The 13,102-nt window shown below is 35.7% G+C and overlaps 1 protein-coding gene across 1 annotated transcript; it reads right to left on the minus strand.

The window, feature by feature from the left end:
- Window positions 1-5,583: 5,583 nt before the first annotated feature.
- Window positions 5,584-12,743, minus strand: LOC110455361. The gene is made up of 3 exons (XM_021505452.1): window positions 12,573-12,743; window positions 7,402-7,563; window positions 5,584-6,198 (listed from the first exon to the last, which is right to left on the minus strand). Exons 1-3 carry the CDS (start codon window positions 12,661-12,663, stop codon window positions 5,987-5,989), a joined length of 465 nt encoding a protein of 154 aa, XP_021361127.1. The 5' UTR covers window positions 12,664-12,743; the 3' UTR covers window positions 5,584-5,986.
- Window positions 12,744-13,102: the final 359 nt, after the last annotated feature.

The raw sequence follows: 13,102 nt of genomic DNA on the forward strand, positions 1-13,102 counted from the left end.
GAACTGTAAGCTAAAGGCGAACTAATACCCCCGCTCCTATATATAAACCAGAACTGTAAGCTAAAGGTTAACGGATACCCCCGCTCTTATATATAAACCAGAAGTGTAAGCTAAAGGCTAACTAATACCCCCTGCTCTTATATATAAACCAGAACTGTAAGCTAAAGGTTAACGGATACCCCCGCTCTTATATATAAACCAGAAGTGTAAGCTAAAGGCTAACTAATAACCCCCGCTCTTATATATAAACCAGAACTGTAAGCCAAATGCTAACTAATACCACCGCTCCTATATATAAAACAGAACTGTGAGCCAAAGGCTAACTAATACCACCGCTCCTATATATAAACCAGAATTGTAAGCTATAAACTAGAACTGTAAGCTAAAGGCGAACTAATACCCCCGCTCCTATATATAAACCAGAACTGTGAGCCAAAGGCTAACTAATACCACCGCTCCTATATATAAGCCAGAACTGTAAGCTAAAGGCTAACTAATACCCCCGCTCTTATATATAAACCAGAAGTGTAAGCTAAAGGCTAACTAATACCCCCCGCTCTTATATATAAACCAGTACTGTAAGCTAAAGGCTAACTGATACCCCCGCTCTTATATATAAACCAGAACTGTAAGCTAAAGGCTAACTAATACCACCGCTCCTATATATAAACCAGAATTGTAAGCTAAAGGCTAACTAATACCACCGCTCTTATATATAAACCAGAACTGTAAGCTAAAAGCTAACTAATACCCCCCGCTCCTATATATAAACCAGAACTGTAAGCTAAAGGCTAATTAATACCACCGCTCCTATATATAAACCAGAATTGTAAGCTAAAGGCTAACTAATACCCCCGCTCCTATATATAAACCATAATTGTAAGCTAAAGGCTATCTAATACCACCGCTCCTATATATAAACCAGAATTGTAAGGTTAAGGCTAACTAATACCACCGCTCCTATATATAAACCATAATTGTAAGCTAAAGGCTAACTAATACCACCGCTCCTATATATAAACCGGAACTGTGAGCCAAAGGCTAACTAATACCACCGCTCCTATATATAAACCGGAACTGTAAGCTAAAGGCTCACTAATACCACCACTCCTATATATAAACCAGAACTGTAAGCCAAAGGCTAACTAATACAACCCCCCCCCCCCCCCCCCCCCCCCGCTCCTATATAAACCAGAATTGTAAGGTTAAGGCTAACTAATACAAACGCTCCTATATATAAACCATAATTGTAAGCTAAAGGCTGACTAATACCACCACTCCTATATATGAACCAGAACTGTAAGCTTAAGGCTCACTAACACCACTGCTCCTATATATAAACCTTAATTGTAAGCTAAAGGCTGACTAATACCACCACTCCTATATATGAACCAGAACTGTAAGCTAAAGGCTACCTAATACCACCGCTCCTCTATATAAACCGGAACTGCGAGCCAAAGGCTAACTAGTACCACCGCACCTATAGATAAACCGGAACTGTGAGCCAAAGGCTAACTAATATCACCGCTCCTATATAGAAACCGGAACTGTAAGCTTAAGGCTCACTAACACCACTGCTCCTATATATAACCCAGAATTGTAAGCTCACTAATACCACCGCTCCTCTATATAAACCGGAACTGTGAGCCAAAGGCTAACTAATATCACCGCTCCTATATATAAACCGGAACTGTAAGCTTAAGGCTCACTAACAGCACTGCTCCTATATATAAACCAGAATTGTAAGCTTAAGGCTCACTAATACCACCGCTCCTATATATAAACCAGAATTGTAAGCTAAAGGCTTACTAATACCACCGCTCATATATAATCCAGAATTGTAAGCTAAAGACTTACTTATACCACCGCTCCTATATAAACCAGAACTGTAAGCTAAAGGCTAACTAATACCCCCCGCTCTTATATAAAAACCAGAACTGTAAGCTAAAGGCTTACTTATACCACCGCTCCTATATAAACCAGAGCTGTAAGCTAAAGGCTAACTAATACCACCCGCTCTTATATATAAACCAGAATTGTAAGCTAAACGCTAACTAACAGCACCGCTCCTATATATAAACCAGAATTATAAGCTAAAGGCTAACTAATACCCCCCGCTCTTATATATAAACCATAACTGTAAGTTAAAGGCTTACTAATACCCCCCGCTCTTATATATAAACCAGAATTGTAAGCTAAACGCTAACTAACAGCACCGCTCCTATATATAAACCAGAATTGTAAGCTAAAGGCTAACTAATACCCCCCGCTCTTATATAAAAACCAGAACTGTAAGCTAAAGGCTTACTTATACCACCGCTCCTATATAAACCAGAATTGTAAGCTAAAGGCTCACTAATACCACCGCTCTTATATAAACAAGAATTGTAAGCTAAAGGCTCACTAATACCACCGCTCCTATATAAACCAGAACTGTAAGCTAAAGGCTTACTTATACCCCCGCTCCTATATATAAACCAGAACTGTAAGCTAAAGGCTTACTTATACCCCCGCTCCTATATAAACCAGAACTGTAAGCTAAAGGCTTACTTATACCCCCGCTCCTATATAAACCAGAACTGTAAGCTAAAGGCTTACTTATACCCCCGCTCCTATATAAACCAGAACTGTAAGCTAAAGGCTTACTTATACCCCCGCTCCTATATAAACCAGAACTGTAAGCTAAAGGCTTACTTATACCCCCGCTCCTATATAAACCAGAACTGTAAGCTAAAGGCTTACTTATACCCCCGCTCCTATATAAACCAGAACTGTAAGCTAAAGGCTTACTTATACCCCCGCTCCTATATAAACCAGAACTGTAAGCTAAAGGCTTACTTATACCCCCGCTCCTATATAAACCAGAACTGTAAGCTAAAGGCTCACTAATACCCCCCGCTCCTATATAAACCAGAATTGTAAGCTAAAGGCTCACTTATACCACCGCTCCTATATAAACAAGAATTGTAAGCTAAAGGCTCACTAATACCACCGCTCCTATATAAACCAGAACTGTAAGCTAAAGGCTCACTAATACCACCGCTCCTATATAAACCAGAATTGTAAGCTAAAGGCTAACTTATACCACCGCTCCTATATATAAACCAGAACTGTAAGCTAAAGGCTAACTAATACCACCCGCTCTTATATATAAACCAGAACTGTAAGCTAAAGGCTTCCTAAGGCAAAGCAATATTGCCTCCCACCAGTAATGATTTCTTTATTGGCCGAGCTGTACACTTATTTAAGTATATATAGGTCACTCACATACTTCCTGTACTCCCTCTCGATGCCAAAACATACTTGCAAACCAAAACTTGTTAGCCCACATGAAAGAGTTTTGCTGAAAGATGTAACACAGATATCTCCTCCAATATAAAGATGTAATAGATAACTCCTCCGATTCTAGGGACCAGCCTGACAAGCTCTCCACTGTATAACCAAGAGGTTTGGGGCTTTGCGCTTAATTATCGTAAATAAAACAAGTAGTTCGTACAAAGGGGCATAACTCCATCAGAAAGGGTCGTAATCCCATATTTGAATGCCGGTGCACAACTACATAAGATACCGATCATTCACGGAAAGTTTCAATGAAATCCACTTGTTAGTAAAGGAGGAATTTCGCGGACAAGTATTTCGTACAAAGGGGCATTACTCAATCAAATAAGATCGAAATCCCAAATTAAAATACCGGTGCACAACTACATAAGATACCGATCATTCATGCAAAGTTTCAATGAAATCCACCTGTTAGTTAAGGAGGAATTTTCGGACAAGTTACTGTGGACCGCAGACAAACAGGGTGATTCCAGTATACCCCCCCCCCCCCCCTTTAACTTCGTTGCGGGGGTATAAATAGTTATCCTCTGTCGAGTTTGGGTACCGAAAATGAAAAAAAACACCCAAATATATCCAGGTTAAATAGACAAAATAGGACAACTGCCGACAGGGTCACAATGATTGTGAGGTGAAAACATTTAGGCATCACTATTACAGTATATTGTACCGAATAACAATGACGGTCAAAACGACGTCAGGGACGAAATAATGACATAACTTTACCATATCGTCAAATGACACTAAAATGTTCGGAACCACTTCCTGTTTCAATTTGTCGATTTGAACAATGGAAATGGATCATAACCGAAGAGTTCAGGCTGAAAAGGAGTTTTAGCTGTGGTATGACGAATATTCTATTTCATGGTCTAAAAAATGTCTGTTACGCAATAGTAAGATTGACAGGTATGATAAATAACCAGGTATGTTATATAATTAGGTATGATAAATAACCAGGTATGTTATATAATTAGGTATGATAAATAACCAGGTATGTTATATAATTAGGTATGATAAATAACCAGGTATGTTATATAATTAGGTATGATAAATAACCAGGTATGTTATATAATTAGGTATGATAAATAACCAGGTATGTTATATAATTAGGTATGATAAATAACCAGGTATGTTATATAATTAGGTGGATAAATAACCAGATAAATAACCAGGTATGTTATATAATTAGGTATGATAAATAACCAGTTATGTTATATAATTAGGTATGATAAATAACCAGGTATGTTATATAATTAGGTATGATAAATAACCTTATAAATAACCAGGTATGTTATTTCGAACAGTTCTTTGAACAGAAATCAAGTCTTGACAACTATGAAATTCATGAAGTCACAACAGAGTTTTTATGACAATAAAATAGCAAATGTTGTTATAGTCTCATAACAGCATTAACTTCTCAATGCATTGCAATGGAAGGATGCAGAGCAAATGTATCTATGATAGTTATGATACATAACTAGATAATATATTTAAATAGGTATGGTATATAACTAGGTGTTATATATAAATAAGAATCTTACCCCGAGGGTTAAGATTTTTCTGTCCAACCCTCAAGGTTTGGAAAGATCCACCAAAGTTGCTTCTTTTTCGAGAACTGTTATGTTTAAAATCCTGACAAGGGGTTCGTTAAACATTTGATCTGAAAATCATCAACCGGTCACATAGAATCTTCAGGGTGAAAATATAAAAACACGAAACACAAATGAGTTATCTATTCCACTGTCTCAAATGTACCAATGTAATAATTTAGAGTGTCACATGAATACATTTTTTGAAACTTGTTTCTTATTCCGAGACTCAAAGTGCATAATATGACAGTGTCATGGCCTAATTACAGGAACACTGTCACTCTGCTCTTCTTCTACTTTACGGTGGGCATGTGTAGATGTTCGTAATGCGTTTCTTTTTCGGATCAGGATTCAAACATGGCCGCCATTGCTTTAAATTGATTAAATGGTTTGTTTAGGTTGCTTTTGTTTTACGTCCCATTAACAGCTATGGTCATTCAAGGACGTGCCAGGTTTTGGTGGTGAAGGAAAGCCGGAGTACCCGAAGAGAAACCACCGACCTACGGTAGGTATCTGGCGTCTGCCCCACGTAGGCCGAGAAACCCGCGACCCAGTGGTGGAGGGCTAGCGGTTGCAGAATATCAGACGCTTTAACCACTCGCCATTGATTAGTACATATCTATGGGGGTAACCAAGGCGACGCCAACGGGCCCCCTCTTTTTTCTGATTTTGCTCCAAATGAGTACGTACTTGGGTATTACGTCATTTTGACTACAAGGGTAGTCCAGGGGACATCAGTCCCGATTACAAGTAAAGCTTGTTGTGACTTGCTACAGTAACGTGTATGGAATGGAACTTACTTGTAGAACACATTTCATTTAAAACAACAACAACAGAACAGGTAAGTGTCAAAATAGCCAAGAAATTGGTACAACACAATAGTTAATCCTTAACTTTGGTACAATGTCAAGGTCAATATTGTAACAAAATCGTCTTGGAATATGGTAAGTTATTGTTAGCTTATCTCCCTTTATTACTGACGATGCCACTCCGAGAGCCAAGGATTGTAAACACCACATGTAAAGGATCGTGTCATAGCAATTCACGAACCTTAATGTTATTCATGGTTTCTGGCAAAGAACATCTTTCTTTTCACCATAGCTTATGTCCACCAAAGCTACTTTATTACCTATCATTTGGAATGCCAGTGATGCAGGATCTGATGAAAAAGCTTTGAGATGATTAGGTAGATTATCGATCCAGTCTAAAACAGTGTCGTCAAATATCCACTTGCTATTTGAATATTTCCCGGCAATCCTGATGATTTCGGAAGCTACAAAATTATGGTGTGTATTAAAACAAGAGGCCAATGGGCCTTAACGGTCATCCGAGTTAAAATACAAACGTTCCTTCTTATTGTGATGTGACAAAGAACAAAATTACATACAACCAAATATATCTTTTTGACTGTGGTTTGGCTTTGAGAAAATGATGTTAGGGAATGACCAACATATCTTTATATAGCAAGTAAATGTCAGTTAGGTAGGGGTTCAAGTAAAGAGTTTCGCCCCCCCCCCGTTATATGTGTCGCGCCTTCACAGTAAATAGTGTCGCGCCCTCACAGTAGATAGTGTCGCGCCCTCATAGTAAATAGTGTCGCGCCCTCACAGTAAATAGTGTCGCGCCCTCACAGTAGATAGTGTCGCGCCCTCACAGTAAATAGTGTCGCGCCCTCACAGTAAATAGTGTCGCGCCATCACAGTAAATAGTGGCGCGCCCTCACAGTAAATAGTGTCGCGCCCTCAAAGTGGAAAGTTGCGTGCCCTCACAGTAAATAGTGTCGCGCCCTCAAAGTGAATAGTGTCGCGCCCTCACAGTAAATAGTGTCGCGCCCTCAAAGTAACTAGTGTCGCGCCCTCATAGTAAATAGTGTCGAGCCCTCACAGTAAATAGTGTCACGCCCTCACAGTAAATAGTGTCGCGCCCTTAAAGTGAATAGTGTCGCGCCCTCATAGTAACTAGTGTCGCGCCCTCACAGTAGATAGTGTCGTGCCCTTATAGTGAATAGTGTCGCGCCCTCAAAGTGAAAAGTTGCGTGCCCTCACAGTAAATAGTGTCGCGCCCTCAAAGTAACTAGTGTCGCGCCCTCATAGTAAATAGTGTCGCGCCCTCACAGTAGATAGTGTCGTGCCCTCATAGTGAATAGTGTCGCGCCCTCAAAGTGAATAGTGTCGCGCCCTCACAGTAGATAGTGTCGCGCCCTCACAGTAGATAGTGTCGCGCCCTCATAGTAAATAGTGTCGCGCCCTCACAGTAAATAGTGTCGCGCCCTCACATAAATAGTGTCGCGCCATCACAGTAAATAGTGTCGCGCGCTCACAGTAAATAGTGTCGCGCCCTCAAAGTGAATAGTGTCGCGCCCTCATAGTAAATAGTGTCGCGCCCTTACCGTAAATTGCATCTTGCCCTCACTGTAAATAGTGTCGTACCTTGACATTTGGCATCTAGCACGGGAGATGTGTTATCGTATACTTACTTGCAATTCCTGACAAACTTTGTAGCTGCTCGGCCGAACCAATCACGGCAACTTGTTCTTTATTATCAAAACACAGGTCTATTGCATCTGGGTATGTTTTCTTAGGACCTCTGATTTTGAAGCACTCACAATCACCAGTAACGGTAAAGCTTGTATCACAATCTATAAAAACAATATAAACATTACTAAAACCTATAAAAACAATATAGACATTACGAAAACCTATAAAAACAATAAAGACATTACTAAAACCTATAAAAACAATGTAGACATTCCTAAAACCTATAAAAACAATATAGACATTACTAAAACCTATAAAAAAAGGTAGACATTACTAAAACCTATAAAAACAATAAAGACATTACTAAAACCTATAAAAACAATATAGACATTACTAAAACCTATAAAAACAATATAGACATTACTAAAACCTATAAAAAGAATGTAGACATTACTAAAACCTATAAAAACAATGTAGACATTACTAAAACCTATCAAAACAATATAGACATTACTAAAACCTATAAAAAACAATGTAGACATTACTAAAACCTATAAAAACATTATAGACATAACTAAAACCTATTAAAACAATGTAGACAACCCCAAAAAGTGTAGATAACAATATAGACATTACTACAATATATAAATAACGGTATATACATTACCACCATATATAAATAACGGTATATACATTACCACAATATATAAATAACGGTATATAAATTACCACAATATATAAATAACGGTATAGACATTACCACAATATATAAATAACGGTATATACATCACCAGAATATATAAATAACGGTATATACATCACCACAATATATAAATAACGGTACATACATTGCCACAATATATAAATAACGGTATATACATCACCACAATAAATAAATAACGGTATAAACATTACCACAATATATAAATAACGGTATAAACATTACCACAATATATCAAATAACGGTATATACATCACCACAATATATAAATAACGGTATATACATCACCACAATATATAAATAACGGTATAAACATCACCACAATATATAAATTACGGTACATACATCACCACAATATATATAAATAACGGTATATACATCACCACAATATATAAATAACGGTATATACATCACATCAATATATAAATAACGGTATATACATCACCACAATATATAAATAACGGTACATACATTGCCACAATATATAAATAACGGTATATACATCACCAGAATATATAAATAACGGTATATACATCACCACAACATATATAAATAACGGTATATACATCACCACAATATGTAAATAACGGTATATACATCACATCAATATATAAATAACGGTATATACATCACCACAATATGTAAATAACGGTATATACATCACATCAATATATAAAGAACGGTATATACATCACCACAATATATAAATAATGGTATATACATCACCACAATATATAAATAACGGCATATACATCACCACAATATATAAATAACGGTATAAACATCACCACAATATATAAATTACGGTAGATACATCACCACAATATATATAAATAACGGTATATATATCACCACAATATATAAATAACGGTATATACATGACCACAATATATAAATAACGGTATAAACATTACCACAATATATCAAATAACGGTATATACATCACCACAATATATAAATAACGGCATATACATCACCACAATATATAAATAACGGTATAATCATCACCACAATATATAAATTACGGTACATACATAACCACAATATATATAAATAACGGTATATACATCACCACAGTATATAAATAACGGTATAAACATTACCACAATATATCAAATAACGGTATATACATCACCACAATATATAAATAACGGAATAAACATTACCACAATATATAAATAACGGTATATACATCACATCAATATATAAAGAACGGTATATACATCACCACAATATATAAATAATGGTATATACATCACCACAATATATAAATAACGGTACCTACAACACCACAATATATAAATAACGGTATATACATCACATCAATATATAAAGAACGGTATATACATCACCACAATATATAAATAACGGTACATACAACACCCCAATATATAAATAACGGTATATACATCACCACAATATGTAAATAACGGTATATACATCACATCAATATATAAAGAACGGTATATACATCACCACAATATATAAATAATGGTATATACATCACCACAATATATAAATAACGGTACATACAACACCACAATATATAAATAACGGAATATACATCACCACAATATATAAATAACGGTATATACATTACCACAATAAAAAAATAACGGTATATACATTACCACAATATATAAATAACGATATATACATTACCACAATATATAAATAACGGTATATTCATTACCACAATATATCAAAAACGGTATAAACATCACAAGAATATAACGGTAGAGACATTCATCACAATATATAAATAACGGTATATACATCACCACAATATGTAAATAACGGTATATACATCACATCAATATATAAATAACGGTATATACATCACCATAATATATAAATAACGGTATAAACATTACCACAATATATAAATAACGGTACATACATCACCACAATATATATAAATAACGGTATATACATCACCACAGTATATAAATAACGGTATAAACATTACCACAATATATCAAATAACGGTATATACATCACCACAATATATAAATAACGATATATACATCACCACAATATATAAATAACGGTATAATCATCACCACAATATATAAATTACGGTACATACATCTCCACAATATATATAAATAACGGTATATACATCACCACAATATGTAAATAACGGTATATACATCACATCAATATATAAAGAACGGTATATACATCACCACAATATATAAATAACGATATATACATCACCACAATATATAAATAACGGTACATACATTGCCACAATAAATAACGGTACATACATTGCCACAATATATAAATAACGGTATATACATCACCAGAATATATAAATAACGGTATATACATCACCACAATATATAAATAATGGTATATACATCACCACAATATATAAATAACGGTACATACATTGCCAAAATATATAAATAACGGTACATACATTACCACAATATATAAATAACGGTATATACCTCACCACAATATATATAAATAACGGTATATACATCACCACAATATGTAAATAACGGTATATACATCACATCAATATATAAATAACGGTATATACATCACCACAATATGTAAATAACGGTATATACATCACATCAATATATAAAGAACGGTATATACATCACCACAATATATAAATAACGGTACATACATTGCCACAATATATAAATAACGGTACATACATTACCACAATATATAAATAACGGTATATACATTACCACAATATATAAATAACGATATATACATTACCACAATATATAAATAACGGTATATACATTACCACAATATAAAAATAACGGTATAAACATCACCACAATATAACGGTAGAGACATTCATCACAATATATTAATAACGGTATAAACATTACCACAATATACATATAACAGTATAAACATTCCGTTTACATATAGATAACAACATATGCAACCCATAATGTATATAACGGTAAAGATATTCCCAGACTATTTAATCAACAATACAGACGTTTCTACAAAATATCAATGACGGTATAGACAATCTAATTGGGGAACAATCTTGCGGTTTACGCTTCCTTAGAAGACAATCTGGCGGTATGCATTTAATACGGAGACAAACTGGCGGTATGCGTTATATTCTGGAACAATCTTGCGGTATACATTCTATTCGGGGATAACTGGCCGTATGCGTTTTATTCGGGGACAAACTGGCAGCATACATTTCATTCGGGGACAACCTTGTGGTATACATTTTAGTCGGGGACAATATTGCAGTATACATTTCATCCGGGGACAGACTGGTAGTATACATTTCATTCGGGGACAATCTGGCAGAAACATTTTATAGGGGACAATTTGGCAGTAAACAATTAACTCGGGGACAATCTGGCAGTATACATTTAATTCGGGGACAAACTGACAGTATACATTTAATTCGGGGACAAACTGATAGAAAACATTTCATTCGGCATTAAACTGGCAATATACATTTTATTCGGGACAATCTGACAGGATATATTTTATTCGGGAACAAACTAGCGGAATGCGTTTATTCGGGGACAAACTGGCAGTACACATTTTATTCGGGGACACTCTTGCAGTATACATTTTATTCGGGGACAATATTGCAGTATACATTTTATTCGAGGAAAATATGGAAGTACTCATTTTATTCGAGGACAATCTGGCAGTATACATTTTATTTGGGACAAACCTGCAGTATACATTTTATTCGGGACAAACTGGCAGTAAACATTTCATCCGGGGACAAACTGGTAGTATACATTTCATTCGGGGACAATCTGGCAGAAACATTTTATTGGTGACAATTTGGCAGTATACATTTCATTCGGGGACAAACTTGAAGTTTACATTTTATTCGGGAACAATCTTGCAGTATACATTTTATTCGGGACAAACTGGCAGTATACATTTCATCCGGGGACAGACTGACAGTATACATTTAATTCGGGGACAAACTGATAGAAAACATTTCATTCGGCATTAAACTGGCAATATACATTTTATTCGGGACAATCTGACAGGATATATTTTATTCGGGAACAAACTAGCGGAATGCGTTTATTCGGGGACAAACTGGCAGCATACATTTTATTCGGGGACACTCTTGCAGTATACATTTTATTCGGGGACAAACTGGTAGTATACATTTTATTCGGGAACAATCTGGCGGCATACATTTTATTCGGGGACAAACTAGCGATATGCGTTTTTATCGGGGACAATCTGGCAGTATACATTTTTTCGAGGACAACCTTTTGGTATACCATGAATCTGAGGACAAACTGGCAGTACAGTTTTTTTTCAGGGACAAAAAATATCATACATTTATACCTAAAGAAAAGCGTATCGCTCCATCAGTTATAAAGGGGAAGAAGCGTTCCAAACAAGAGTGTTTTTTTACCTGGAGTAGTCTCCCTTCTATAGAAGATGATAAAACAACCCCGTGAACCTTACCGCAGCATGCATAGTCATACGATGACCACTCTCCACTGGCTAAACACGTGATACTCCGTTGACCATGAGTATATTTGTCATCTGCGCACATACCGTAATTGACGATTGAGCCCACAGTCCTTTCAGAAGAATCGAATGAAGTAATCGTGTTTCGACGATTTGGCGGGTTAGCACATTCTGAAATATTGAAACAAAAAACTCAAATTTCCTTACAAACATATTTTGAAATGTTTTTTGTTTTTTTTGTTTTTTGTTTTATATTGTTTTATTTTTTCAAGTTTTTTGTTACATCTACATCAAACAGACATTACACACAAACTCTCACTTGTAGACAGAAGCATGCGTTTCTCAATCATAGTCATTTATCCTCGTCATCATCCTCATCATCATCATCATCATCGTTGTCATCATCATCATCATCATCATCATCATCATCGTACAAACACATTGACAATCATCATCATCATCATCATCATTGTACATACACATTGACAATCATCATCATCATCATCATCATCATCATCATCATC

This window comes from Mizuhopecten yessoensis, unplaced genomic scaffold (genome assembly GCF_002113885.1).
Source record: "Mizuhopecten yessoensis strain PY_sf001 unplaced genomic scaffold, ASM211388v2 scaffold8213, whole genome shotgun sequence".
In the NCBI taxonomy this organism is placed as follows: domain Eukaryota; kingdom Metazoa; phylum Mollusca; class Bivalvia; order Pectinida; family Pectinidae; genus Mizuhopecten; species Mizuhopecten yessoensis.

Coding starts and splice junctions, on each gene's coding strand:
- LOC110455361 (XM_021505452.1), bottom strand. CDS start 12,663: ATGTGCGCAGATGACAAATATACTCATGGTCAACGGAGTATCACGTGT. Junction 7,564..12,572: donor GTATGACTATGCATGCTGCG/GTAAGGTTCACG, acceptor TTGTTTTTATAG/ATTGTGATACAAGCTTTACC. Junction 6,199..7,401: donor AAGTTTGTCAGGAATTGCAA/GTAAGTATACGA, acceptor ATAATTTTGTAG/CTTCCGAAATCATCAGGATT.